Source organism: Pseudogymnoascus verrucosus (assembly GCF_001662655.1).
Source record: "Pseudogymnoascus verrucosus strain UAMH 10579 unplaced genomic scaffold scaffold_43, whole genome shotgun sequence".
Classification (NCBI taxonomy): domain Eukaryota; kingdom Fungi; phylum Ascomycota; class Leotiomycetes; order Thelebolales; family Thelebolaceae; genus Pseudogymnoascus; species Pseudogymnoascus verrucosus.
In genome coordinates, this window is record NW_017263694.1 from 130559 (window position 1) to 158256 (window position 27698).

General features: G+C 52.0%; 13 protein-coding genes across 13 annotated transcripts; 8 read left to right on the top strand and 5 right to left on the bottom strand.

Moving 5' to 3' along the window:
- The first annotated feature begins 46 nt into the window (after nt 1–46).
- VE01_08223 (uncharacterized protein) lies at nt 47–3592 on the top strand. Its single transcript, XM_059463949.1, has 4 exons — nt 47–922; nt 975–995; nt 1050–1104; nt 1151–3592. Exons 1-4 carry the CDS (start codon nt 595–597, stop codon nt 3525–3527), a joined length of 2781 nt encoding a protein of 926 aa, XP_059319464.1. The 5' UTR covers nt 47–594; the 3' UTR covers nt 3528–3592.
- Nucleotides 3593–3802: 210 nt separating this feature from the next.
- Nucleotides 3803–6788, top strand: VE01_08224 (uncharacterized protein). Its single transcript, XM_018277652.2, has 5 exons — nt 3803–4233; nt 4298–4334; nt 4420–4560; nt 4608–4742; nt 4789–6788. Exons 1-5 carry the CDS (start codon nt 4215–4217, stop codon nt 6530–6532), a joined length of 2076 nt encoding a protein of 691 aa, XP_018127705.1. The 5' UTR covers nt 3803–4214; the 3' UTR covers nt 6533–6788.
- A 145-nt stretch (nt 6789–6933) lies between these two features.
- VE01_08225 (uncharacterized protein) lies at nt 6934–8815 on the top strand. Its single transcript, XM_018277653.2, has 4 exons — nt 6934–7027; nt 7082–7271; nt 7346–7446; nt 7494–8815. Exons 2-4 carry the CDS (start codon nt 7088–7090, stop codon nt 8685–8687), a joined length of 1479 nt encoding a protein of 492 aa, XP_018127704.2. The 5' UTR covers nt 6934–7027; nt 7082–7087; the 3' UTR covers nt 8688–8815.
- Nucleotides 8816–8945: 130 nt separating this feature from the next.
- On the top strand, nt 8946–10429 carry VE01_08226 (uncharacterized protein). Its single transcript, XM_018277654.2, has 4 exons — nt 8946–9109; nt 9159–9429; nt 9481–9612; nt 9674–10429. The coding sequence occupies exons 1-4, from the start codon at nt 9083–9085 to the stop codon at nt 10240–10242; spliced, it is 999 nt and encodes a 332-aa protein (XP_018127707.1). The 5' UTR covers nt 8946–9082; the 3' UTR covers nt 10243–10429.
- On the bottom strand, nt 10270–11029 carry VE01_08227 (uncharacterized protein). The gene is made up of 3 exons (XM_018277655.2): nt 10963–11029; nt 10707–10913; nt 10270–10654 (listed from the first exon to the last, which is right to left on the bottom strand). Exons 1-3 carry the CDS (start codon nt 10963–10965, stop codon nt 10610–10612), a joined length of 255 nt encoding a protein of 84 aa, XP_018127706.1. The 5' UTR covers nt 10966–11029; the 3' UTR covers nt 10270–10609.
- Nucleotides 10982–12491, top strand: VE01_08228 (uncharacterized protein). The gene has a single exon (XM_018277656.2). The coding sequence runs from the start codon at nt 11256–11258 to the stop codon at nt 12255–12257; it is 1002 nt and encodes a 333-aa protein (XP_018127709.1). The 5' UTR covers nt 10982–11255; the 3' UTR covers nt 12258–12491.
- A 3-nt stretch (nt 12492–12494) lies between these two features.
- On the bottom strand, nt 12495–13985 carry VE01_08229 (uncharacterized protein; the record flags this gene model as incomplete). The annotated part of the gene is made up of 4 exons (XM_018277657.2): nt 13781–13985; nt 13696–13726; nt 13379–13638; nt 12495–13324 (listed from the first exon to the last, which is right to left on the bottom strand). Exons 1-4 carry the CDS (start codon nt 13911–13913, stop codon nt 12495–12497), a joined length of 1254 nt encoding a protein of 417 aa, XP_018127708.1. The 5' UTR covers nt 13914–13985.
- Nucleotides 13986–14044: 59 nt separating this feature from the next.
- VE01_08230 (uncharacterized protein) lies at nt 14045–15946 on the top strand (the record flags this gene model as incomplete). Its single annotated transcript, XM_018277658.2, has 5 exons — nt 14045–14404; nt 14507–14523; nt 14597–14620; nt 14673–15168; nt 15246–15946. Exons 1-5 carry the CDS (start codon nt 14392–14394, stop codon nt 15944–15946), a joined length of 1251 nt encoding a protein of 416 aa, XP_018127690.2. The 5' UTR covers nt 14045–14391.
- A 239-nt stretch (nt 15947–16185) lies between these two features.
- Nucleotides 16186–18027, bottom strand: VE01_08231 (uncharacterized protein; the record flags this gene model as incomplete). The annotated part of the gene is made up of 1 exon (XM_018277659.2): nt 16186–18027. The coding sequence occupies exon 1, from the start codon at nt 17755–17757 to the stop codon at nt 16186–16188; it is 1572 nt and encodes a 523-aa protein (XP_018127691.1). The 5' UTR covers nt 17758–18027.
- Nucleotides 18028–18158: 131 nt separating this feature from the next.
- On the bottom strand, nt 18159–21921 carry VE01_08232 (uncharacterized protein). The gene is made up of 4 exons (XM_018277660.2): nt 20856–21921; nt 20381–20610; nt 19820–20273; nt 18159–19770 (listed from the first exon to the last, which is right to left on the bottom strand). Exons 1-4 carry the CDS (start codon nt 20908–20910, stop codon nt 18902–18904), a joined length of 1608 nt encoding a protein of 535 aa, XP_018127653.2. The 5' UTR covers nt 20911–21921; the 3' UTR covers nt 18159–18901.
- Nucleotides 21922–22245: 324 nt separating this feature from the next.
- Nucleotides 22246–23454, top strand: SOH1 (suppressor of hpr1). Its single transcript, XM_018277661.2, has 3 exons — nt 22246–22571; nt 22625–22638; nt 22775–23454. The coding sequence occupies exons 1-3, from the start codon at nt 22482–22484 to the stop codon at nt 23052–23054; spliced, it is 384 nt and encodes a 127-aa protein (XP_018127697.1). The 5' UTR covers nt 22246–22481; the 3' UTR covers nt 23055–23454.
- On the bottom strand, nt 23366–25288 carry VE01_08234 (uncharacterized protein). Its single transcript, XM_018277662.2, has one exon. It carries the CDS (start codon nt 25222–25224, stop codon nt 23629–23631), a length of 1596 nt encoding a protein of 531 aa, XP_018127695.1. The 5' UTR covers nt 25225–25288; the 3' UTR covers nt 23366–23628.
- Nucleotides 25281–26378, top strand: CYP1 (heme binding). The gene is made up of 3 exons (XM_018277663.2): nt 25281–25549; nt 25611–25652; nt 25716–26378. The coding sequence occupies exons 1-3, from the start codon at nt 25517–25519 to the stop codon at nt 26133–26135; spliced, it is 495 nt and encodes a 164-aa protein (XP_018127696.1). The 5' UTR covers nt 25281–25516; the 3' UTR covers nt 26136–26378.
- Nucleotides 26379–27698: the final 1320 nt, after the last annotated feature.

The window sequence follows — 27698 nt, forward strand, 5'->3', positions numbered from 1 at the left end:
GTGGCTGGTCCAATGGCGGCAGCGCTTCTCCCCGAAGCGGATTAACGTTGACCACGTCCCCATCTTGCCAACCGCCCGCCGAGCCCACCTAACCACTTGCACTTCATATCCAGCTCACCAAGGAACCTACCAAACCACACCGTATCTCCACGATATGGCCTCTATTCTTTCGTTAATTCCCGTGTTTGATATGCGACGGTCCAATACCAAGTACAATAATGTCATTCTCAAAAACCCTGCTTTTCTCCACTTAGTACAGTGCCGTACATGTGCATACACTTCAACAATGGGCATACTTAAAATATTAGGTATGCCCAGCCCAATAAGTTAAGCTCTTTTTATTAACTGACAACAACGTCACTGCCCTCGTGATTGTTGCTGTCGTCTATCTATCTTCTAGATTCCGTCATATTTCCTCATTCCCTCTTACTCTCGGCCCTATCTCACATTCTACTCTTGCCATATATGATCATATGCCTTCTTGAGCACCATTCACCGCCAGAAAGTTACGCCTTCCGCAATGGTATGAAGCTTCGAATCTTGACAATGGAATTGACATCAGTCTTCACCTTCGACTAAGAGCATTGCATAAACATGAAGGGGTTCCTCGCTCCATTGAGGCCATGGGGCGCCACAATTCTGACTGTGGCTCTGGCCGCGACGCTGCCAGCATTGGTCCACGCAGCATCGGATGCTGGGAATTTCGTAAAAGGCACTGTAAAAGGCACTGGCTCGCGCGCGAAAACTATAATTCTGGCAAACGACCGGTATCCAGCCTTATACACTGGGAAATTTGGAGACTGCTTGGGCGGCAATTCTCAAATCGACGTTACTGGATTCGATGCAGCCTACTACGCGGATAACATGACGGTTATGTTCCATTTGACCGGCACAACAAAGATAAAACACGATAATATCATGGGTATGGCTCAAATCCTTGCTTGAAGGTTGTTGAAAGCTAATAACTGTTTTAGCGTACATCTCTGTAGATGCTTGTATGGTGCTTCCATATGTGAATACGGGCCCAACATAACTGACTCTGGCTATAGATGGCGAGGATCGCTTTGACATGATATTTAACCCTTGCAGTGCAAATATCTACAGGCAAGTCCCCAGATTCGATAAGCTATCAGCTCCTAACTTATTGCAGCCTGTGTCCTATGAATGCAAGCACCCCAATAGCTGCAGAGGCAATAATACCAGTAACCAAGGACATGGTCTCCGGAATTCCGCCTATTGCCCTCGTCATTCCCGACTTCGAAGGCTATGCAACTCTACGATTATACTCAAATACCACCAAGACAGAAATAGGCTGTTACCAGGCTGTAATGACAAATGGCGCAACATTCTCACATCCAAAGGCTGTTGGGTCAGTGCTTGCCATATTCACTTCAGTTGCCTTGCTGGCGTCCGCAGCCACTGCTATATATGGAGTCAACGTACCAGTTATGAGGACACACTACGCCCATTCACTCTCTGTTCTTGTGATATTTGAGTTGTTCCAATCGGTTTTTTTCTCTGGTGCGCTATCATTGCAATGGCCGAGCGTCTGCGTTGCTTGGTGGAGCAATTTCGCATGGTCAGCTGGTATGATCAATAACGCGGGCATGACAAGATCGATCAGCAATTTTCTCGGCACAGATCAGGGGAACTCAAGCCATGTCGGTGGCGTTTCAATCGCTTCGCTCGGTAGCAACGCGCTTTCGCAGATATATGGTAAACCTGGTAAACCTCCGGGAGGCGTACCGCCCAAAGCTGGCGCCAGGACTATTATGCGCCAGGTGCTAGATCACATCATTGGTGTAAGAGATATTGTGGGCGCCAGTGCCTCACAAGACCCTGGATATAGCTGGTATGGAGGCAAATCCGGAAGTAGTCTACCACTCCCGGGCGTCTGGTCGAACTTCACCGGGGAACTGTCTGAAATCGGGATTCCAGCACCAAATGCCTTTATGACGGGATTCATATGGTTCTTGATTGCCTTAGTCATAGTCATTGGACTGATTGTTGGCTTAAAATGGATTCTTGAAGGCTTCAGCACTGTTAGATGGATCCGGAAAGACCGGTTAGATTTCTTCAGAAGCCACTGGGTTGGGTACGTCCAAATGGCGATACTACGAACTATGATGGTCGCATTCTTCATGATGATGACATTGACTATTTATCAATTCTCGATCTCGGGTCCTGCAGGAGTCACTGCAATCGCAGCAATCGTTTTCGTTACCTTCCTCGTTGGCTTGCTTGGGATTGCCGCACATTGCTGCTTCAATCGGCTTCGTTTTGGGCGCTATGAGAGTGGATTTGATCACGTTATCATTTCCCGTAAGAAAGTGTGGAAGTTCATACCTTGGCCTGGATTCTCATGGCACAGTAAGACAACTGATGCGGACGAAACTGCTGCTACACACATCGACTCTCCTCCGGTGTTGGGCTCCTTTCCCATGTTTGTCGTCAGATACGTCGATGATGACCCTCTACGACCTGGTGTTCATGAAGACCCAACATTTATTAAGCGCTACGGGTGGCTTTCTGGACGGTTCAGACGGACACGATGGTGGTTCTTCGCGCTGTGGTTTCTCTACCAGTTCGTTCGTGCCTGCTTTGTTGGCGGAGCATCCAGAAACCCCGAGGCTCAAGTCGTCGGTTTATTTGTTGTGGAGATCATAGCGATGATAATTATCGTCGCCTTAAATCCTTTCGAGGGCAATCGCAACACAGCCTTGGCCGTATATTTACTCGGCCTGAGCAAAGTTGTGACAGCTGGCCTGTCCATCGCATTTCTACCACGGTATAATATGGCCCGAATTCCTACCACCATCGTGGGATTTGTTATTGTTATTACACAAGGGGTTGTAGCGATCGCAACTCTCATCCTTATAGTCCTGGGCGCAATATCGAGTTATATGAGCCTCACACGAAATCGCGAAGACTTCAAGCCTCGGTGGTTAGAGGGTATTCGCTACAAATATTTTACACATCTCGAAAGGGCTGCTTTGGATATCCCACCACCGCCTCCCCCGCCTAAAGAACCCGAAAAGCCAGCAGAGCCAATAGAACCATACTTCAAGGTCAATAGCGTCCACCGCGAGCCAAAGATCGAAGATGAGCAAGCAGATATCCTAGCAGTCATGACGGATCCCAAATCCCAGCCCATTGTCTCCGGAAGACGTGGTCGGGCAAATAGCGCTTTGGGCACATCTTCTGTGCCCGGTGGTCTCCCCTTTGGTGCTCGGGCGCACCGAGCAAGTTGGAGTTCGCAAGATTTTACCTTGTGGCAACAGGAGATGATGGCTGGGAGCTTGGGTAAGGCCGGGCATTCACGGCACAATAGTGTTAACAAGCTCAGACATTCGTCTGGGACTATGGCACCTCTGATACAGTCTCCGCAATCACTTGGTAGTTCAGATCCGATCACCACAAGCAGCAAACAGCACATTGTGAGGGGTGGTCAATGGCCTTTGACGGTTGGAGAGAGCAGCCAGGGTTCATCTGCTGAGAATCTTCAAGAAGTTACGATAAAGGAGTAGATTTTGGTTAATAGATGTAATCCAGCATATGGAAACAATGGATATAGAGGTAGATAGGAAATGGCAAGCTAGGCTTCTGGCATTTTGGTTGTTTAGTTGTAACATATCCTCATTTATACCAAGCCCTTGTGATATAAATTATCTTGAAATATTCCATTTGCCTTTGGCCAAGGTTGAACAGTAATTCTCAAGGGTAGGTTGCTATAAATAAAAAAACGGGGATATCGATAAGAGAAGAGAGTCAAGCAGGAGTAAGAGGCCTCGACGCGTCAAGGCACCTCTATAACCTCACCTCTCTTTCCCTCTACAAGCATCACATTTTACCTTCAACTCCTATTAACCATTACATGTCCACATTCTTTACGGTACCCTCCTTATAATTCCGAAACACGTTCATTGTAATCTCTTCGAACCCCTTTCGACCTTTTTCTATTCGATTTTGAGAGCCAAACCTTGATCCTATCTCACCACCGCTCAGGCCATGGTAGGCTGGTTGTTCTGCCACTAAAGAACTTGAAGCACAGTTCAAATTTATATGCTGTAGTACATACGATAGAGGGTTTGAACTATCTGGATTCTTGTCATTTCACATTTCACGGGGTCAACTCGAGGATCATCCAGAAGATCTGAGAGAAAGCACTGAAACCTGGCGCATCAAGACTCGAATCTCATTGTCCGACAGCCAAAATGTTCTACAGTCACGAAAGTAAGTTGTTCCAACCTTGAGATAGACTATCGATATAATATTGGATGGCTGATTTGGTGTCTAGTCTTGACGAGCCGGAAGTATGGAGTGGCCACCGTCTGGTACGTCTATTTTCTCCCTTTCAACTGCTATCAGTACTATCACCATAGTTTAAACAGAGCAGTTATTGACATTCATTACTTCCAGGTTGGTTGGAACTCTTGGCCCAACGTCGACGGCGTTGAAAGTCAAACGGAAGCAGATCCTCGGCGTCGATGTCAGGAAAGCATGCGAGACAATCATACAACCTGAGGCCCCGATGGCACTGAGGCTTCAGAGTAGTCTCCTGTCAGTTCATCCCTCCGAATATGAATACTATACTGACGGTCCCGAAGATACGGAGTTTCTCGAGTCTATAATCAACAGTGTGGCTACGTTCTCCATGATGCACAGACTGCCCAGAATAACATGAGGGCCCTCTTGAAGGTCATGAAGAACAATGCAATTGATCTCAATGCTGGCGCAGCACGGTAAGTACCCATACCCACTTCCTTTTTATGGTGCTAATATACGTAGCCCCGACCAGCTCATGCTCATGGACGACCCAGCATTCGAACCAGGCCTGGCTCTGCCATCTCTCCCGCCATTGGACTTCAGCATACTCGACCAAGGATTCAAGGACTCGCAGTATTCAATGCTTTCCTCATTGAAGTCATCTAACGCGTCTGGATTTTCGAACTCCTCTCAAGCTTCTATCATCGGCTTGCAAATTCCAGCTTCGGATAGTGATATCACGGGACAATTCCAGCTCCCTGGGCGATTTCAATTAGGATCTTCTGCTCAGAAAACACCAAGCGGAGTCAATCCATTTGACGGTGATGAACCAGGCCTGTTGGATGACCTTGACTTCGAGTTCGACGCTGATGGTGCTATGGTCGAGGTGAATGCGGAAGAGCTCGAACGCCGAAGGACGGGTGTTTACCCTGCTGGAACCGGCCGTCTTCAAAGCGACTCTGCTGCCAGCGAGAGAGTTAGGCGTGACCATGAGGAGGCGCTCATTGGTCGCCCAGGCAGACTTGACGATGACGGAGATTTCATCATGCAGATGGACGACGACATGAATATTCTTCCCGACGCGGAGGCATTCCCAAAACACCAGGGAGCTAAGCTGCGTGGGGACAATGAGTCTAGCCTCGAAGAATCTTCAGTCTCAGCGGAGGTACCAATGAAGAAGAAACGGCAACGAAAGGCTCTCAAAGTCATCTCAGACGTGGATATCCGGCTTGATATTCGCAACTCTGAGCTCAGCGAGTGGCAGACGAACTATGTTCAGAACATGGCCAAGGATAAACATGCGAAGCGTATGAGAGCCATCAATAAGTATGCCGTGGCTAATGCGAGCATTTTCATCTGGGGAAATGGGATTGGAGGTATCGGCAAAATAATCCGGTATTCTGGAAATGTTCCACATCTTCTCGATATTTTCAGCGGAGACAAGTTGAAAGAACTTCTCACTGGAGTAGCGAGCACCCTAGGCCGACGCATGAAAAGAGCCCGTTCCGCTTTCGATGAGAATGACGAAGAAGCAGCCCGCAATGTTCGCGCTCGACCCGACTTGGAGCCTCAGCTCCCACGAGCTGTTGGAGAGGATACTTTCATGCCAAATTTTGATGATGAGATGATGCCATATCCAGACGACTCAAGTGGCGTAGAGCAAGGAAGAGAGGCATTCACGCCGCTTCAAGACCACCACTCGTCGGCCATGCCATGGAATGTGTCTGCATCTGTCAACTCGTTCCGCCATAGATCGTCTTCTGTGGTACCTGGACAAGGGCGCCATTCATCAGTTATTCCAAGCAGACCAGGATCCAGGCACCCATCTGCCAGCCCCTTACTCGGCCGTGGTAGACTTCTCAGCGACAATGACATGGAGCTTCCTGCTGGAGGCGTGAGAAGCTCATCTGTTTTTGAAAACGAAGAGCTCGAAGCCCTTGGACCATCTGCAGCCGTTGATACACAGACTGCTCAGAACAGCCAGTGGGTGGCAGATGCGCTGGAGACCGAGTCGCTCAATTTCCTGGAGTTTGTGAAGTGCTCACATCAGGAGGCAGAGGCGGACCTGGAAGACCAGGACTCCCAAGATGGCGACGATGAACCTAGAGAGAACTGGGTCGGCTTTGAGACTTTATTCCCTCCGCAGGAAAGTTACCGCGTCGTGGCTGCTCAAGCCTTTCATCATGTCCTCAGCTTGGCAACTAAGAACTTGTTGAGAGTCACCCAGGAAGAAGGCGGGGAAGTTATGATGAGTGTGAAACAGTGAACTGCTGACATCACAACAGATGGATAGGGATTTTGCTATACTTGCTATACTTGCTATATAACTTGCTTGAATATGGACCAGGAAACATGACAAATTAACGTTGTACGAGGAAAGGGGAAGACGATGATAAGCATGGAGCGTTACTAATGGGATGTTGGGACTGAACTTACACACATTATTTTCGACTATTTTGCTCAAGATACCTACATATATCTATGTTTTGTTAGATATTTGCTATCAATATACTAGCTCAGAGAATCAATGATATCCCTTTCCTAAAATGCCGCCGTTCTTGTACTACTGTATGTAGTGATGTGGGGTAGTTTTGACAAGTGCGACCCCACCAAGGCTATCCAGTCGCCAAGGAAATTTTTGTGCAAGGCTGATAAATCACCGTGTCTCACGAGGGTAGCATCGTCCACGTTTGAGTTCTGTACAACGAACTTCCTGGCCTTGGCCAGACCTGTAAAACCTATTCAATCGCCTCGTACTGTGGTATGTTTCATCATATTCTCTCTGCTTTTGCAAAATTAACGACCATATTTGCAGCTGGACATGATGAGCGAGGTCAATGAAAAGGGCGTTGCCACCGGCGATGACTCCAAAAATGCGCTGATGAATCCGACCTCGGCCGCCGATTTGCCAGAGACCGCAATTGAGAAGGCATTGGTTAGGAAGGTGGACATGCACATTATTCCTCTGATTATACTCCTATATCTCTTCAGCTTCCTGGATCGTGGTATGTTACTTACACTCCGAGAGATACAACCTTGCTGTCTCCAGTTCCCTCCGACGTCGCTGACTTGAACGCAGTCAATATCGGCAATGCCAGACTGTATGGCATGGAAGACGAACTCAACTTAAAAGGGAACCAGTATCAGATAGCCGTCTCGATTCTGTTCGTCACTTACTGCGTAAATGCCTCTTGCTCCCCTCTTCATTCCTGGGCTAACATCAACAGGGACTCGAAGTACCTTCCAACCTTCTTCTCAAGAAGTTCCAGCCAGGACGATATATAGCAGTCATAACCATAACATGGGGAATTATTGCGACACTATCAGGTCTCGTCCATAGCTTTGGCTCCCTGGTTGCCTGCCGCCTTCTTCTCGGTGTCTTCGAAGCCGGGCTTTTTCCTGGCCTAGTCACATACCTCACGCTCTTCTATAGCCGCAGACAGCTTGCTGTCCGTATCGGCTACCTCTTCACATCTGCTGCCATTGCTGGCGCGTGTGGTGGACTCATCGCTTATGGGATCAGCTTCATGGATGGGGCTGCTGGGCTGAGTGGCTGGCGATGGATTTTCATCCTCGAGGGCATTCCATCCGTTCTGGTTGGAATCGCATGCATCTTTTTCCTGCCCAACGATGTGGAGACGGCCTATTTTCTGACTGAAGACGAGCGCAAGTTGATGGTTAACATCCGATTCCGCGAAGTTGGACAAACGGTATCGAGCCAGAAGTTTCACTGGGCCGACGTCAAGGAAGGAGCACAGGACTTCCAGCTTTGGGCTTTCTCTATCGCTCAATTTGGCGAGGATGTGATGCTTTACGGATTCAGCACGTTTTTACCTACAATCATCAAAGGGATCGGCCACTGGACTGTCGCAGAGTCGCAAGCTCTGACCGTTCCAGTTTATGCGCTCGGAGCCATCACATATCTAATAGTTGCGTGGATAAGTGACAGGACGCAGCAGAGGGGTCTGTACACCTGCGTCTTTGCTGTGGTGTCTATGGTGGGCTATGGAATGCTTCTATCTCACGCCAGCTCCGGCGTCAGCTATGCTGGCTGCTTCCTCGTTGCCATGGGCCTGTACGTCTCTGTTGGACTACCGCTCGCGTGGCTTCCCGGCAACCTTCCTCGATACGGGAAGCGCACACTTGCCAGTGGATTGCAGCTTATGTTTGGAAACATTGCAGGCATTGCCACGCCTTTCATGTATCCAACTGCCGACGGACCAAACTACATCATGGGACATGGAACGAGTCTGTCTATGGTGGGAATGGCGGCGCTGATATATCTTGGAATGATGTTTTACTACGCCAAAGTCAACAAGGATAGGGCGATGGGGAAGGAGGATTGGAAAATAGAAGGGAAGACAGATGTTGAGATCGAAGATATGGGCGATAGAAGTCCGCGATACGTTTATGCGACCTGAAGGATATTTACTTGAATTATAGGAGGCGATCATGTTGACGATTCAGTTTTTCTCATCTACAAGAACAGCATATATACCAATTTAGAGTAGAAACAGTACTTAGACGATATTTTACTATGAGTTTTCGTAACATTTTATGTTATATGCAACTGATGTGAGTGGGAAGAATTATGGCGTCTGGGAAGTAGGGAGAGTTTTATAGTGGCCGCCTCACCAAACGCCACTCCCAGAATTTAATTCAGTCGCGTCCTCCCGAACGTGACATTGGCGACGGAACCCCGCCGTGACCTCACCCCATCCCGGCGCAACGTAAACCAAACCGGCGCATTCCACAAAGCCGATAAAATAGAAATTCCCTTTGTGCAATACACTTCCCTATCCAGCGAACTTCCACCATGGCTCCAGGACGAAAACGCCGCGCAGTAAGCTTTCATGATCCCTCAGCCTTGTCTTATGTTAACAAAGATCCAGGAAGTCGCACCAGAATCCTCCGATGAACAGTCCGAAGACGAAGGGCCACGGAGTACTCAGCGCAGACGTCAGAACCAACCCGCGGAAGAGGAAGAGGAAGAATACACACAAAATGGCGTAGATGAGCCCACAATGGTCGACGCGGATGGAGACGCAGAGGCCGGGGCCAACCCAAGGGAAAACTCTGGGCTGGTGATGAAGTTGGTGCGCTATGCACTGGCGTGTGAATTTGGACGAGTGCCGATCAGGAGAGAGGGGATTAGAGAGAAAGGTATGTGCGGTAGGACTGGTAGGTGTGCGTTTGGCTGACACTGCTCTGCAGTCTTTGCGAAGCACGGCGGCCGCAAGTTTCAGCAACTATTCGACGAGGCGCAAGTTCAGCTGGAGGAAAAGTTTGGAATGCAAATGGTAGAGCTGCCTTCAAAGGAGAAGGTCACGCTGAAGGACAGGCGAGGTATGCGCTCCGCCAGTTACTTCCCCTTTGATACGTTCTGGTTGCTTACAAGAAGCTTTAGCCGCCGTACAAAAGGCCGCCGCTACATCAACCAACCGCTCGTACATCCTCAAGTCTACTCTCCCGCAGAAATACAACATCCCCGCCATCATAACACCGTCTCACATCCCCTCCGCCTCCGCAGAAAGCGCATACATGGGTCTCTACACCCTCATCGTGTCAATAATCATGCTCAACGGCGGAAGGATCTCTGATGAGAAGCTGATGCGGTATCTCCAACGCTTGAACGCAAACGTGAATACGCCAGTGGACACGACGGAGTTGATATTTGCGAAGATGCAGAAACAGGGGTATATCGTGAAGATTAAGGATAACGCCAACGGCACTGATATTACGGAGTGGATGGTTGGTCCGAGGGGGAAGATTGAGGTTGGGGCGGAGGGCGTGAAGGGGCTTGTGGAGACGGTGTATGGGGATACGGCGCCGGATGATCTGGGTGTGAGGCTGAAGGCTAGTTTGGGGATTAAGGATGGTCCTGAGAGGAGGGAGAGGCAGGTTGTTGAACCGGAGCGAGAGGAGCAGGGGAGAGGGGGAAGGAGAAGAAGGGCGGATGAGGCTGAGGAGGAATGATGATATGATGGGTTGAGGATTGATAGATATATATACCCCTGGGATACTGCTGGAGTTGCTGGAGCTGGACTAAATGGAATATACGTTCGGTAAATGGAGTATACAATAGGTTGTTGTACAAGATATATTGTAGCTGTAGGTTGGTTGATAGATGCGGCAGCAGCCAAATATATCTGGGTTTAGGTGCTATCCTTCACCTCCATATATAACCATCTGACAGTTACCAACATACTGTTTGAATCGTTGCCATCCTGTTCTCCCCCGTGCCTGACGTGGGCCTAATCACCATGATTGTCCTTCCCTAACGCCTTGCCATTCCTTGGTGCTATAAAACCATTCACTCCTCTTGTTCCTCCCTTGAAATATCTCAATCCTGGACCTCCGGGGGTTTGCCAACCGGTTGTATCATTTTCTGCCATTCGTTAGCTCCATGCACCCCAGGATCCTGAAGTTGATCAACGAACCTCAATAAGCGCAGCCCGGACTCTCTCCTTCGGCTCTCCCATCCCAATAGTCATATAGCTCAAGAGAGGCGGGTGCCCAATATATGACGCATAACTGTCGCGCTGGATGTTGCTGGTCCACTCGAACTTGGTCGTGTCCGCATGTCCAGTTCCAACGTATCGGGCTTGGAGTTGCTCCAACTGCTGCTGCGCGCGGAGCTTGTCTGCCTGTATACCAGTTAGATCTATACAGAAAAGAATATCAATGTCAACTTACCATCGTTGCGGTAGAAAGGATTCTAGAAAGACCCAAGTCAGTGCTGATGGAACAAGATGGGTCTGCTATTCAGCGGCGCATAGCAATACTCTAAACATGCCGCACGATAAGGATAAGCAGTGCTTTAGCGTCTTTATTCCACTTACCTAACTTTCTATCAGCCTCGCCTTCTGGACCCCGACATCTCGATCGCATCACTTGCGCACGAATAAAAATACTATCTGTTCCTCGCCATATAATGCGAGGGTGCCACTTCATCAGAGGACATCCCAGCAAATACAACTCATAACACAATGACGGCCGATATTCAACCAACATACCCGCTCTCGAAGGCGCAAGTCGACGAAATTGCCTCCCTCCACGAGGCAGACACGTCAGAGCTTGAGGGGCAATTAAAGACTCTCTCAGAGACATGCCAAAGTAACTGCGCCTCGGGGTTTGCCAAGTGCACAACCCATCAGAATGAGATGCGCAAACTATACCAAGATACATACACGGCAGCCTCGGCAGGGCGCTGGACGTCATACCGACCAGCGGAATATACCCAAGATCTAAAGCGAATGTTTGATGCGCAGACTACGATAGAGAAAATCAATGGCCGTGTCCGGAGGGAGAAGACGCAGCATATCAAGGACGCTCAATGCACTTTCGGACCCAGCGACCATCCGGCAGTTAAGAAGGCCAAAATACGAGCTGCTGAATTGCGTGGTACTGGGACATCTCCAGCGGACATCGATACCTACATCATCGAAGAAGAGGGGAAGCTACTAGGCACACTCACCCCCGAACAGCGCGAAGCCCAGGCCGAATACAACAAATCCAAATCCGAAGCCGAGAAATACACCTACCTCCGCAACTACGCCTGCACCCCCCAACCAACCGACACCCCCCGCGACGCCGAGCTGCGACAAAAATGGACAAAGCTATTCGACAACGCGACACCCTACAACGAGATCATCCCCGCAATGGAAAAAGACATCGCTGACGCAAAGTCCAACGCACAGATTCTCGAGAACCGGCTGGCGGATCTACGGAACGCGCAGGCGGCGAATAATAAAGCGAAAGCGGCGAAGGAGGAGAGTAAGCGCAAGCAGGCAAGGGATGCGATTAGGCGCTGCTGCTCGGAGGGGTGTGGGAATGTGTGTGAGCTTAGTGGGCCGAATGCGGATTTGGGGTGCGAGAGGTGCTTTGGGATGAAGGAGGAGGGGGGGTTGCAGGAGTATTCGTGGTTTTGTAGTCCGGAGTGTGCGAAGGGGAATGCGGGGAGTCATAATGCGAGGTTTCATTCGAGCTGAGTGGTGGTTGTGGTATGGTATTTGTCTGCGTCGTGTGTTTGGAGGTGGTTTTTGTAAGGGGTTTGGATGGCGTTTATGGGCGCTTTGGTGATACCCGTACCTTGGTTTCGTTTGAGGAGAACTTTTGTAGCTATATAAGACTGCTATTTTAACCCGGGGGCAGATAGATAGAGCCTCCTGTGGGAGGTCAAGTTCAAGCCAGCATAGTTTAGAATTATGCGATATTTCTCTATGGGTTTATTCATCTAATGTGAACCCTTCGTCTCCATCATTCCTCGCCCACCCCCGAAGTGTTTGCCTGGCAGTGTTTTTGGCAGTCATCCTGTCCTGCAGAAGTTGGCTCTGCTTCATATCTTCATACGTCTTGCGGCCCTTCACAGCCCCAGAATCCACTTCATGTGACAGAGAGCTCTCCACTAAGCTCCTATCTTCCAAATCTAATAACCTCGTTATATCGCGAGCCAGCTCCCACATCCTCTTTTTGCACACAACACTTGCGCCCCTCGGATCATTCTGTTTCCGCCCCTGAAGAACGCCTCCTATCAACGTTTCCTCAAAGTACGGCGACCAAGAAGCAGCAATATTGCTCGGCGAAATTGCATCACTCAGAAGAGGCGAGCCGTCTGCATCTCGGCGAGAATATGCAAATTCCGTCCCCGTTGTCATCATCTTGAAGTCATGGAAGCTGTAGCCTCCACTTGGAGGCACGTCCAAGTCCTTTAAACGTCCCCGTGGACTAAAGCAGCGTTCACAGCCAACAGCTACATATTGAGACTCCGGCAAGGTGAGGGTTTGCAGGTATGCATTTTCTGGTGAGATGAGTAAGGAAGTGACGGAGCTGAGAACAGAGGTTATCTGCTTCAGTGTTATCTTGTCCGAGCATGATTTTGAGAGCGTGGAGGGAGCATCGGGGCGTGATGGCTTGCGCCGGACGATGCCTAGATTCGAGAAGTAGCCACGTCCGGGCATACTGGAATCTGTTGCTGTAGATGATGCGGGGGCGGGAATTTCCCAGGGGGTTGCGTCGTCTTGGGCGGCCATGGTGAGCTCCATGCTGGCATCACCGCCTGGAGTAAGTTAGGTAACTCCTGGTGGGACATGACGAAATTTGAGTAACGTACATGGTGCCTCGGAGCAATACATATGCAGTTTTACATCTTCCCTGATTGTAAAAGGCTGGAAGCTGCTCGGAGTGATCTCATCGGCCCTTCTCCTTCTTACATACTTCGAGGACTGCTCCTTAGACGATGCTAATTTACGGCATTCCTCGAGTAAGAAACGGTTGATGGAGCGGAGAGCAACAACCTCAGCGTGCCAGTCATGGAGAACGGTGCCGTTGGCTTCAGGGATCTTGTTGGAAGGGAGGCATTTCATTCCTGTTCTGGGGAGGTCAGTCGACAGACTTCGAGTTAAGAAGCAGACCGGGGCATATTCTCACCCAAGAGCCAGACACGTCAGTCCATCTTCTCCTGGTCGTGTGTCAGTGTTTATCATGGGATGCGCGGGGTCACGGGGTATAAAACCTTGAGCAACAATTCCTGCCAGAGGAACCCATTCTCTCTTATGGTCAGCCCGCTGTATCGGCTTGCGCTTCTTAGGCAGAGTATTAAATTTTTTCAATACAACCTCCGCAATAGAGTCCCCAGCGAGTTCCATTTCATATTAGATAGCCAAGACTAGTGATTTTTACAAGTCAACGAGGCTGAGGCACAAGGAGGAGAAGGCTGAGCCCCCAGGATAAGCTTTCAGCAGCCTTAGCTGTCACGATTCTAGGCCCACCACCACAAGCCAAATCCAACCACCCTTACCAAACTTCCAGCACCCAACCGAACCGAACAAGCACCAACGCTGGTACCTTACCGTTGACCACTTACGTAGCCTCGTCGCAAGTTCCGGAATGGCCAGGAATCCAAATAATAACGAATTATCAGCAAATAGGTCAGCCACACACGCACACGCACACGCACACACACACAATAAAACATCCATATGCCCGTCCGGGATTCCCACCATTAACACGTGTACGGAGCCCCCTCCAAACTACGATACGATAGATTAGTCCCGGCTCTATTCCAGCATTCCTTCGCCGAATATGGTTCGCGAGCCCCGGGGGTTATAAGGATGATATATAAGCATGAACGGCCTGAGTATGTTGTCCCCCCCCCCCCTTTCCTTCCCCCTCCTTGCGCCGCGCGCTGCCCATTCGGCTTCGAGTGTCGCTTTACTGACTATGTATTTCGAGCCTATAGTCAACAAATCTCGCAAGGTTCGAGAATTCCCGCGCTTGCCCCCAGTGCCAGCCAGCAACTCTATTCCCTTGCTGACCACGCTATACACAGCCGAAGTTTGAGCTCATACTACAGGTAAGCTGCTGCGCCTACATCGGAATACTAAATACTGACTCTTTGCTGCCAGATAATTGACCTCAACAACGTCCCCCTCGTCGCCGGGCAATCCTACGTAAAATGGCACCTCCCCATGTCCACGGCCGCGGAGCACCGGGGCGTGACAACAAAGGCGCCAATCAAAGAACACAAAGTAACCTGGGACTATGAGCGCTCTCTCGTGGTACGGCTGTCGATGGACAAGACAAACCTGCTGCAGGAATGCTTCATCGAGTTCGAGGTCATCCAGGACTACAATGGCGGGGCGCGCGGGGAGAAGATCACGATTGGGAGGGTGAGGTTGAACCTTGCGGAGTATGCGGATATACATGATGAGGAGGGAGAGGTTATGGTGAGGAGGTATTTGATGCAGGATAGTAAGATTAATAGTACCGTCAAGATTGGAATTGGTATGTCGCAGGTCGACGGGGATCGAAACTTCATCGCCCCTCCCCTCCGAACCGCCGCGGTCTTCGAGGGATTCACAGGCGTCATGGCCGTGGAGCAAGAGAAAGACAAAGCAGGCTGTACGTCCCCCCTTTATCCCTCTCTCCCCCCCCTTCCCCCTCCCCCTTTTACTCCTATTAACACCCCACCCCCCCAGACACCAGCGCAATAGGCATCAACAAAGAGCTCGCCGAAATGCAAGACATGTACCGGCAAACCCTCGCTGCCTCCTGGCTCTGCGGCAAAGGCACCCTCGCCGCCGACGCCTGCATCGAAGACATCTTCAACGGCGGCGACGGGTGGGGCAACAAGCCTGCTCCCGCCTCCCAGAATCCCGTTGCCCAGACCATCGCGCTGGGAGCGGATGATAGCGAGGATGAGGGGATGGGGACGGCGACGCCGTTGAATCGGCATCAGCGCCGTCACCATCACCATAACCACCATAATCAGCAGCAACAGCAGGGGCAGGAGAGAAACAGTGGTGGGGAGCCGACTAGGAATGGGTCAGGGGCGAGTAAGAAACATACCCATGCCGTGAAGAAAGCGAGGATGGAGAGTGAAATGCCTGGGTTGACGACGACGGTGGATAAGAAGGGGAATCCGATTGGAGGGATCAGGAGGGTGTCGGTGAAGGCGCTGACTAGTGATAAGGGGGAGCAGCAGGTGCAGTCTTCGTCGTCTTCTGAGGAGGGCCGGGGAGAGGGGAGAGGGAGGAATGGGACGAGGAGGACGGATGAAGTGGCGGAGTGGGATGCGAGGGATGATTTGAGGGCGTGGACTGTGCCGTGTGTGGAGGTTGTGGATGAGGGGGTGGAGTTAGGGGTGGGGGGTGGTGGGGTGGTGGCTGGTGTATTTTAGGATAGATGGAGTCAGGGATATGGGAGGGAATTTTCACTGGCGCAGGGAAGGGAACTATAGTTGCTATTTAATTCATAGAGAATCCACGCTTATATTAACTGCCTAAGCATCCCTTGATAATATTTCCTGCGAGTTGTAGCCTCCACCAGCATATCTCCTTTGCAATCAGACCCGTGATATACCCCAAATACGCCCCCATTCGCCAAGACCCCCCTATTCCACCCTCCTTCCTATCTCACCTACTCCTCCCCAGCCCCCTCAAACACCTCATCCACCAACCCAACCCCCCCCACAACCCCAAACGCCGCCCACCTCTTCTCCCTATCCACCCCTCTCCCCGGCTTCCCGTCACTCACCCCCTCCCACCGTTCAAGCTGTGGACACTCATCTTTGAGCACCTCGATTACATTCGCAAACCTATCCCCCTCCCCACGCCCCTCACGCCTAGCCCCCCTTTCCCCCGTAGCACCACCATCCTCTTCATCATCGCGGAGTTCGCCATCATCGCCAGGGAGTTCAACCCCAAAAACACCCTCCGCATCCTCCCTCCCCCTCGGCAGTGCAAAGCACATCAGATGCAAATCCACGAACCCATCAAACACCACCCCTAGACTGGGAGTAGCTGTCATACCAGCAAACACAGAGTGCTGCTTCTCTTGTTCCTTCTTGCGCTGTTGTTCCGGGTTGCCCGCGGCGGTCTTCGTGGATTTCCTAACCAGTGTGTTCAGCAAGAAGATTGTGACGGAGGAGGAGCGCGCGAGGGTAGTCAGCGTGCGAGAGAGTTGCGAGAGGAGATGGTGCGCGAGGGGCGTGGAGGTGCGGGAGAAGAGGGTGGTTGTTAGGGTTGTGAGGTTGTCGAGGAGGATTATTTCGGTGGTGGGGTGGGTGGTTGGAGCGGCGGGGGCCGACGGTTTGTGGATGTTGATGTTTGAGCCGGGCCTGTCTTGGGGACTTTGAGGTCTTGGATTTGGAAGGCGCTGGGTGGCTAGATCATCGTCCTCATCATCCTCCTCCTCACTATCCATAATCTCCCTCACCCCAGCAGCAGTCGGCAGCGCCTCCCTCGGCATCCCATCATCCCCTTCCTCCTCTTCACCTAGCCCCATATCCTCGGCCCCTCTTCCTTCTTCCCCCATCGAAGCTTCTTTTGCTTCATCCCTCCTGTCGGCCCCTCCCATCGCACCCCCACCAACCTCCCCCAAAACCTCCCAAAGCCCTTCAATATCAAAAATCCTCGTAACACCCACGCGCTCTAACACCGCGTTAACTTTCTCTTCCACCTCTCCTTTTCCTCCCCCTCCCTTCCTTCCTGCACCTCCCGCACCTCCCGCACCTCCTGTACCCCCTTTCCCTCCCTTCCCCCCTTCCCGTCCTGCACCCCCCGCATCTCCAACCCCAGAACCCCCACCCCTCTCAACACACCACCTCACCACCCCCGCGAAGAGGGCTAGCGGAAACGAGCCTGTGGAATCGATAATAGACGCATGAGAATGTGGACGCTCGAGCAATGACCTAGCGAGGATATGCATCGCAACCAACCTCCCCGTATCACCCCCCTCCTCCGCATCTGCAGCAGCTGGGTACTCCCTCCCCCCACGGTTAGGACTGGTGAGGCCGCTGCTCACGCCAACCACACACCCCCTCTGCACCCCTCCCCCAAGGAGGTACTCATCCACATCCCTCACCCCCGTGCGCAATCTCGGCAGCTTCAGCCCAGTCGCGGGGTCTATCTGTGATATCCGGAGGCGGGCGAGGAGTGTAGATGCCGAGACTGGGGGGTGGAAATGGCGGAGTGGTGTTGAGTCGTCCATATCTCAGCCCAGCTACGATAGCTGCGTACCCCAGTCTGGCATATTATAAGAACTCGAAGAGGTCTTCGGAGATGGGCGGGGATGCGTGGGATGTGAGTATCTCCTTTCAGTTGGTTTTAAGCGCTTAGTTTGGGTTTAGGTAGGCACTGTTCGGAGGGCGTAGAATGGTTCGGCGGCTCTCCAAGCAACTCGGTGGGAACAAAGATTCACTGCCCCAGATTTTTGAATGGCAACAACGCCCCGACTATGTCGTTACTTCACACACAGTATTCAGTCATGGCAGATGGAACATGCGAATTGCAGCATGGTAAACCCCGAATTCACGTGACATCTATTACTTTCCTACTACTTATTTCTCACTCATCAACACCCCTCACTCCCCACGCAAGCATATAAAAAAGCCATAAAAGCCCATCAATTTAAAAAGAATAGACACAAGCTAACCTAACTACGTCCGTCTATAGTTAAAAAGGCGACCCTCTCGTTGATCTTGATCTAGCCGTCTCTCCCTATCGACCCAACTAACCATGGGGTTTTAACAACAGTACTGCTCCCATTTACTCCATTCTCCTCCCTCCTCCACTACCATAATAAACCTGAGCCATCCTTCCCTTCCCTTTCCATTCCATGATAAAAACTTCCCTTCATAAACTCTCAAAATGCCGCTTACGCCTCGACATACATCACCACGCTATGTACACACACACACCATCCATCCATCCATCCATCCTCCTCATCCGCTCATGCACGATCTTGGCGTCGTCTCTAGCACGATTGTTCGTTATTCCCATGCAAGCCAGGAGCGTGGATGGATCCTTGAGATACATAAAACGGCGCCACCAGGTATTCTCGCATGCAACCGCGAAGTTGCTATCATCATATTCGAGAAGTTTCGGATCTTTCTGACACATCTGAAAATTGAAAAATGAAAACAAAAAAAACCAAGTTAAAAAACGAGGTGAAAACTGTCGCTTCCAGATAAGAATTGCTCAAGCACTGGGGTGAGTACTGCTGTAATTTGAAGCGGGGTATGAGCCAATCCACGAACTTGGATAGGAAGCGTGCTATTCCTTGACATCCTCGATATGAGCCGCAAATGAGTCCCTTCAGGACCCCAACTTCGCAGCAAGAAGCAGACGCGCATCTAGTCAAAGACAGGCTTCTCAGCCTTCGGCCTCCTCGGTCCCCCCTTCAGACTCTTAACCCTCGACAAGAAACCCCCCGGCTTCGCAGCCTCCTCGCCCCCGGTACTATCAGTAGTAATCCTCCTCTCCAGACGCGCACCAGGTGCTTCCCTCGCTGGGCTACCGCCTGGAGGCGATCTCGTCGGCTTGTTCTCCGGCTCTCTGAAGGTGATGCTTTCCTTCCTGCCAGCAGTACCAGCCCTCGCGGCTTCAAATTCAAACTGGAAGGGGTTATTCTCGTTTGTCTTCGGGCGGGGGCCGTTGCCATCTTGACCAGGCGAGGATGGGCTAGGGCGGGAGTCGTTGCTAGAGCCGCGTCTGGGGGGTCCAGGTGCGAACTCTCGCCTCGGGTTGTTGATGCCGCGGATCTTTTGTGCTAGTGACTTCTTCCTAGCAAGACCACCTCCTGCCTTTGCAGCTGCAGATTCGGCAGCAGCGGTTTCGGCAGCCGTCCTCTGAATAGCGGCCTTGGAAGCTGGTGCGCCTTCTAAGAATGTCGATGTGCCTAGGCCGAGGGATTCGTCGCCGTGTACGGGTTCAACCTTCATGGTTGAGCTTTGAAAGCTAGGCTGTGCTCCAGCTCCATTGGCACGGCCCCCGTATGACTCGTAACTGGTACCTGCTGCGCCACCGGTAGAGAAGTCCTTGAATGCCTCCTCATCATTATTGCCAAGGAAAGCTGCGTGGTTTGGCCGCCTATTCATCGGTGGTCCTCCAACAAGGGCATTGTTCAAGGAGTCCTTGGGGAAAGCCTGCATTGGTGCGCGTCTGCTACCTTGCCTGTTGCGGTGGGGGTTACAGGCGTCAAATGGGCCATCGTGATGGAACACTGTGCGAATTAGAAACGTATAAGTTAAAGACGAGTGGATATTGCTTACCTCCCATCCCATAAATGCTGGTTGCATCCAACTGATCAATGATATCAAGTTTGCGGCTGGGTTTCTTTGGGTCCTTCAACGCTTCGCGCTCGCGGTGCCTACGCTCTCGCCTACGGCGATCTTGGCGTTTCTTCTCCTCCACTGGGTCAAGTGCCTTCCCACTGCCACTGGGGCCGCCCATCAAAGAAGAGTCCGAATTGCGCCTCGGACGACGCTCATTAGGCTTCGTATCGGTCGGGTCGGCAAAGATATCCAGCTCGTTTGTTGGTCGGCGTGGTTGTGGTTTATCGGTCCTTGGAGGGCCTGGAGGACGCCTGTCCTGGGATCGCGTCGGACGGTGGTGAGACACCGAGCCATTTGGAGGGATGTTTTCGGCGCGTGAATTATCGGTCAACGTTCTGGTGGGTTGTTGAGGGCGCGAGGTTCTTGGTTTGTCATCAAGCGTCAACTCGTCCTAAATATATGTGTTAGCCGGGAACAATGTGCAACTTGGACGGATGTAACGCTGGATTGTGTCGCTTCAAATCAAGAGCGGGGTATCAGCAAACGGGGAGTTCGTACGAATAATTCAGCGGCACTTCCTGTCAAAGGTGCCGGCTTTACTCCAGGAGATGGGAGCCTTTGCAGGCTTTCCTTAACGGTTCCTGCATCGTCGAGGAAAGGGTTCCGTGATAGCGGTCTTGGTGGGGGCTCCATTGGGGAGAGCTGGCCAGATGCGACTGGTGAAGTTGTGCGGTTGCGAAACGGGTTGTTGGAGGGAAGGTTGAGGGAGAGGCCTGCCGCCTTCGACTCTATAAGAGGGCGTTCCTGGTCAGTGACTGTCTCTTTGTCCATAGTGTTTGGCGGGAAGGGGGGGGGGGGGGGGGTTGGGGAGGGGGGGTGGGGGGGTTGAGATGGGGGGGGGGGGGGGTGGGGGGGGGGGGGGGGGGGGGTTGGTGGAGAAGCCGCCCAAAACGACGGTCTTGCGATCCCAAACAGAAAACAGCGGGGTCGCAATATGTAGAGAGCATGAGCAATAAATGTAAGAATAGCATACCTTCGCCACCGGGTTGCGCGAAAGCCATGTTGGAGTCTGTATGGAGACTTGGCATGCAACGCAGGTTGGTCCTCGTATCGTATAGAGCTGGAATCGCAAGGCGCGAGAGTAGACGGGAGTCGGTTTGACCCGCAAGCCAAGTCTCTATTCGTTGGATGGGAGATAGGGGTGATAGGTATCGATGATGTATGCGGCGTCAAGAAGAGTATTCCTAGACGTAGCGGGGAAGGGTTGTTGGAAGTAGAGTATGGAGAGTTGTGTAGTTGGTGGTGGTGGTTTTGTGTTTGTGAGGTAGAGTGGATGTATGTTTGTTTCGGGAGGCCCTTGCACAAGTTTGAAAGGGGACCCCCTTAGCCGACCGGAGAGCCAGACGCTAGCGAGGGGTTAAAGGTTAGAATGGAGCAGGCGGGACCGACCCAGAAGAAAGTACGAGTAGAGAGAGGGGGAGGGCGGAAATGCGAATGCGATAGGCTGAATTGGTCAGATCGTTGGCTCTTTGCATGAAGGATGAACGCTGAACAATGTCGCAGTCGCCACAATTCGCAGGAGTTCGCAGTCGCCAGTGGGTTTAGGGATGTAGAATTCGTGTTTCAGCGATTTTCATAGGGACAGAAGCCCGAGTTATCGCGTGTCGATCGGTGGAGAGAGTGGGGGACAGGAATGCGGTATAGCCAGACTGAGCGCGCGTAGAGTGGTAAAGAGAGTGTAAAGAGGGTGAAGGTATGAGCGGGTGAGCGGGTGAGAGGATGAGAGGATGAACGGATGAGTGTGTTTATACTTGTTGAGGAGAGGGAGAATTAGATAGAGAAGAGTGAAGAGGGCGAGTCTGATGAGGTATATCAAAGAGGGGAGGTGGGAGTAATGTATGTCTAAGCGTATGAATTTGTGTGTATGTGTCCATCCAAAGGAGAGAGGAAGAAAGAGGAGAAGGAGATAGCTTCCCCAGAAGTAGTTTCCCCTAATTACTATATTAGCACTCTTAGCAGAATGATATCTACTGCAGTTCTAGCAGTGTCTAGCTGATGTATCCGTCCTTTCCCCAATTCCCCATTCCCCCTTCCCTCTAGAGCGGTGCTAGTATACTCATACTCATACTAGTAATGCATGGCTTCTCGTGTTACTTTAGTCAGAGTAGTCAGAGTACTCTCATCCCCCTCACCGCCTCCCCCAAGAGTCGATCACACCTGCTGCGCGAGGACACCTATAACACATAAACTGCCGTTAAGAAGCGGTTAAATAGGTAAAAAATTAACCAGTTTGAAAGAGCTTACAAATACTGAGGTTTAAAGGCCGTGGTACTAGTTATGCTTTAATTACCGTGCAGTTATACATACACGCAGGGCAGTACATGGGGTATATTTTAGTTTAGAGACATGTGATTGGCTGGGTATAGGTGGTCAGGCTGCATATACTCGTAGCCTCGCCGTATCGCGATTGTATGGCCGATTAGTGACAGCTTCATCTTTCAGCGATAGCCTCGTGGTAACCTCGCCATCTCGTGATTGTACAGCTGATCTGTAACAACTTTACTGTGACGACTTGACAGTTGCAGCTTCACATTGCCAGCTTCACAGTGCCAGCATCACTTCTCAGCATTACAGTTACATCACCTCCACCACCACCACCATGGCCTCCTCCTCCCATCCCCCATCACCGCCCTCCAACAACCAGCAGTCCAAGTACGGCGGCTTCACGCGCTTTGAGATAGAACTTGAAGTATACCTCCCCCCATACTCCCCTCCATCACCCATCCACTAACACCCAACCAGTTCGTCCAATGCCTGTACGTCTAAACTTCCCCCCACACGACCCCGGAACAAACATACACCTCCATACCCTCGAACCCTTCACCACCACCACCACCACCCCCCAACCCCCCAACCCCCCTATCATCACCAAACTAACACCCCCCACCCCAGAGCAAACCCCCACTACCTCCTCCATCTCGCCACCCTCACGACCTCCGAAACCCCCAACACGCCCAGCATCCCCCTCCTCGCCCACCCCCCCTTCATCGCCTACCTCTCGTACCTACAATACTTCTCCACAGCACCCTATCTCAAGTACCTGACCTACCCGGGGCCGACGCTCAAGAATCTCGAGTTGTTGCAGAATGAAAGGTTTAGGAGGGATGTGTTGAGTCCGGATGTGGTGGGGCAGTTGGTGGTGGAGGGGGTTGGGGCTGTTGCAGGGAGTTGAGGGAGGGGATTGGGATATGATAGGATGCGGAGATGAAGGCTGAAGGGGATACTATGGAAGGGAGGATGGATTCACTCAGAGAGGAAGGGCTAGGCAAGGTCTGCCACGGATATCAGACATTGGTCACATGGATATGATTGGAGATGTGGTTCTGGAAATCGGCATACCGCCAAGATATAGGGATGGGATATGGCATCCAGGAAGAGATATAGGGTGTCACGCCGGACAGAAAAGAAAGGATGGTTAAGGGCACCACGGAGAAGAACAATGTACCAACAGGCAGATACTGGGTAGACGTTCTGCGTCCATCCCACTGGGTTCGCTCTCACCAGTGGAGAAGGAAAAAATATAATCCAGCATAAAGCGGATAGAATACATGATCTATCAAGCCAAAACTGACACCAACCCAATCCCCGTGATAAAAATACACCTGTGGCTGATCTAACTGATCTAACCTCTAAAAATACAAGTATCCAAGCCATCTATGCCCAGAACAATCGCTGAACCCCTTTCCTATCCAGACAATCTATTTATTGTCCCCATAATTTCGCCACAACTCCTTTACAGCCTACTCTCAATCACTCTTCCCAACAGCCCTCTCCCTCACATCCTCCGCCTTCGGCGTCGACAACGTGAAATACATAACAAAATCCTCCCTCTCCCCATACTTCTTAACCCCCTCCCCAGCCTTCACCTCCCCCTCCCCTTCCACCTTCTTCGCCTCAACCACCTCAACCCTCACCCCCTTCACATCCGCAATATCATCCCCACTCTCCGTAAACCTCCACATCACCCCAATCTCCCCCCTCACCGCCGCCGTTCCCCATAACGCTATTAACACACCGGGTACGAGATAAAGCAGCGCCGGCTGCGCGTGATTCCATATATTAAGCACTGAGAGCGTGACCGCCATGCCAGCCACATACCCCACCAACGCGGCGTGGAAATACGTCTTCCTGAACGCCGCATCAGCGAGAGTAGCGGGGCGGAGGGATGCATGGCGGGCTGTCCAGAAGAGGTCTCCCGTCTGGCTAGCAGTTGGTTTTTTGTAGCTTGGTAAGGCGATATCCGATGACGCCTGGCCCTTACGGAGGTAATGGAGATACAGATCGAATCGTAGCGCAAGCCCGATCATAATCCCTGGTAAAACAATATCGCCCAGCCCCAACATACTCCCCCTATTCGGGCCGGGAACAACGAGCATCATCGGCGCATCGAGGGTGGTAGCCACGGTGATCATGAGGGGTGTATAAAACACCATTATGATATCGTAAATAAACAGCCCGCCCATAACCAGCGAGCCCGTCCAGAAAGTGGTGGGGGACATGAGTTGCAGCGACCCGTAGCAGAACCCGAAGCCCATGAGGTTGGTGAGGTACCAGGGTTTCCCATTCATATTGTAGAGGGCTATACACGTAACCCCAATAAGAAATCCAAGGGCGTCATTGAGACGAACCCGCGATTTGGCGCTGAGGATGCCGTGGATGTAACCGCGGAATACCCATTGCTGGTTCAGGAGGGCGCGGACGGCCCAGATGCGCTTGGTTGTCCTGGCGGGGAAGCGGATGCTGGAGAAGATGCTCGGGAATGGGTTTGTTTTTGCTTCGACGAAGCGGCGGTGGATTTTCGTCTCTGGCCGGCTGGGGGACGGTGACTCGATGAGCTGTGCAGAGAGGGTCTGGTTGATGTGATATATCTGTCCCTTCGCGGACCACATATTCGGGAAGACCACCGAGGTGGTGACGTTCAGCGCATCCGTCGCCAGCTTGCCTACTCCAAACACCCCCAGAGTCGAAAAGTAATATCCCAAAATCTGATTCAAGAGCGCGGGGTCCTTAAGCCACTTAATCAAAAAGTACAGTCCCGACAGCGTAAACCCCGCGAGGATGGGGAACATAATCGCATCCGATGGCGTCAGACCAAGATGCTGCTCCACCTCCAGCTCCTCATCTTCGCTATCTTCATCATCCCCCTCTCTCGTCCTCCTCTTCGTTTTGATAGGTATAGCGGCTGATGGCGGACGGCGGAGTGAGGCGTGTGCGCCGGCGTAGATGGGGAATAAGGCTGCGAGGACGAGGTGCGTGTACATCTGCGCCATGCCGCGCTCTTGCCAGAGAAAGTAAGCCCATTCGGTTATGAGGGCCTGGGGGGTCGTCGTGATGGCCGACATGGTGGCCGGGTGAGGATAAAGCGAGGGTGGAGGTGGTGGTGCTGGTGGTGGAGAGATGGGGGACAAAGGGACGAGGCTGTCGACGCATCATAGAGGGGCCGGTGGAGCTTGGAAGTTCTGTCAGCCTTGTGGTGGAACCGATTTCATGCTCAGCCTGATCGCGAATAACGACGGTTGCATCGATGAAGCGGAATATCTCAGCGCTGTTAAGAGTTACTGAACTGCGATTAGAGAAGATATATAAGAAACGCGTTACCTCTTTACCAAGACCGCGATTGAGCATAACTGCATCATGGCTACCAACGTAGCTCTCGAAACCACCATGGTACTCCCCACCCCCCACCTCCCAGCCATCCTGTCACAATAGCTAACATATCTTTCTCCAGGGCACAATCGTAGTCGAGCTCTACGCCGACCACGCCCCAAAAGTACGCCTGCCACCCCCCCTCCCCCGTCCCCCTCTTCAAAATAACTAACCCCTCCCCCCACAGACATGCCAAAACTTCTCCACCCTCGCCCAACGCGGCTACTACAACAACCTCCTAATCCACCGCATTATCCCCAACTTCATGATCCAAACCGGCGACCCCACCGGCACCGGCCGCGGCGGCTCCTCCATCTACGGCGAGAAGTTCGCCGACGAGATCTCGCCCGAGCTCAAGCACACCGGCGCTGGCATCTTGAGTATGGCCAATTCGGGGAAGGATACGAATGGGAGCCAGTTTTTTATTACGCTGGCGCCGACGCCGTGGTTGGATGGGAAGCATACGATTTTTGGGAGGGTGACGAGGGGGTTGGGTGTCTTGAAGAGGATGGGGTTGGTGAAGACGGGGGGGGAGGATAGGCCGGTGGAGGAGGTGAGGGTTGTGAGGGCTTATGTGCTTGAGGAGGGGGGTGGGGAGGAGGAGTGAGTCGGGCTGTTGGGTTGTTGTTGGGGGGTTAAAAGTGTGGGTGGCTTTTAAAATGGGCGGCGTTCGGACAGTGATTTGGAATTGGGAGTTTGATATAGATCTTGCAAGAATAAGATGATATGCATATACCCGTAGCTTTGGCCCGACTATAAGTTGAGTTCCAGTCTTTGACCACTAAGAGCCATTACTCATGTCATACAAGAATATCACAGAGCTTATACAAAGCAAACAGACAGAGCAGTGGGAATTCCATTGAATTACCCACTACATCGAAGCCCTCCAACCCCAGCCCTCCATCATGGACTATCCACAGTATGTGAACTATCCGACCCCGCCCTCTGCACCGCCTTCCCCTTCTTCCCCCCCCCCCCCGTCCCCCACCCCCCCCCCCACCCCCCCCCCCCCTCCCCAAACCCCCCCCCCCCCCAAAAAANNACCGCCTTCCCCTTCTTCCCCCCTCCCCCAGTCCCCAACCCCGGCCTCTGATCCACCGTCTTCCCATCCACCGTAATCTTCCCCGACTTCCACTTCTTCACCACCCCCAATCCATTCCCCAATTTCTTCTTCGGATTAACCTTCAGCATCGGCACCCTCGCCTTCTTCTTCGGGCTCTCACCCTCATCGTCATCGTCGTCGTCGTTGTAATTCACATCCTCCAGATCCTCGAGAGAGCGCTTCTGCGGACTCAGTTTGATGTTTGGAGTCGACCTCCTGCTCGTTGGTGGCGTCACACCTCCCGACGATTGTCCGTTGATCTTCATGATTGCAGCGCGCCCGCTCGCTCGGCCGCCACCTTTGTTGTGCAGGTTCAAATGTCTCGCAAACACCTTAATATTAATATACCTCGGACACCTCGGACACAGTGTAGTAGGGAACGTGACAGGCTCTGCCACCGCCGGGGGTGGCGACGGGTCTGCAGAGTCAAATGACGAGTCCGGCCCATCCAGCTGACTCCCGCTAGAAGCCAAAAGATTCTTCGATTTCGACTTGCGATTCGCCGTACTATCGTCCTTAGGAAACGGGAGTCCGTAGATATCATGGCCCGGCTTATCAATATACGGATGCCTCTTACAGTATTCCACTCCCGGCTCCGGCTTGCGGGCACCATTCCCATCAGTCGGGTGTAGGAGTTTCGGAAGTCCGCATTTCGGGCAGCGGATCTCGTGGACGGTGGCTAGCGGATTGCCTTTGATTGTGACCAGTCCGTCTTCATATATAGCTGCATCATTCTCGAGGCGTTTGGGGGGGGAGTGCTTGTGTTTTGAGGATTTTGAGGGCGTACTTGGTTGGTCGGGGAAGGCTTCGGCGGCTTCTTGCTCTATTATTATAGCAGCGGTGTTGGCTTTGGCTATTCGCTCGTCGCGGTGCACTTTGAGGACTATGTCGTGGATTATGTTGTATAGTTCGTCGTCGAGAATTGGGTATGTCTGGGTGGATTTATTGTCAGCCTAAACTTGTGAATTGGGGGGGGGCGAGGGGACTTACATATGCGTCTAGACTGTTTACAGCTTCGCCCTCTGGAGGGACAATTAATCGATCTTGTTCTTCGCTATCGCTGGCATA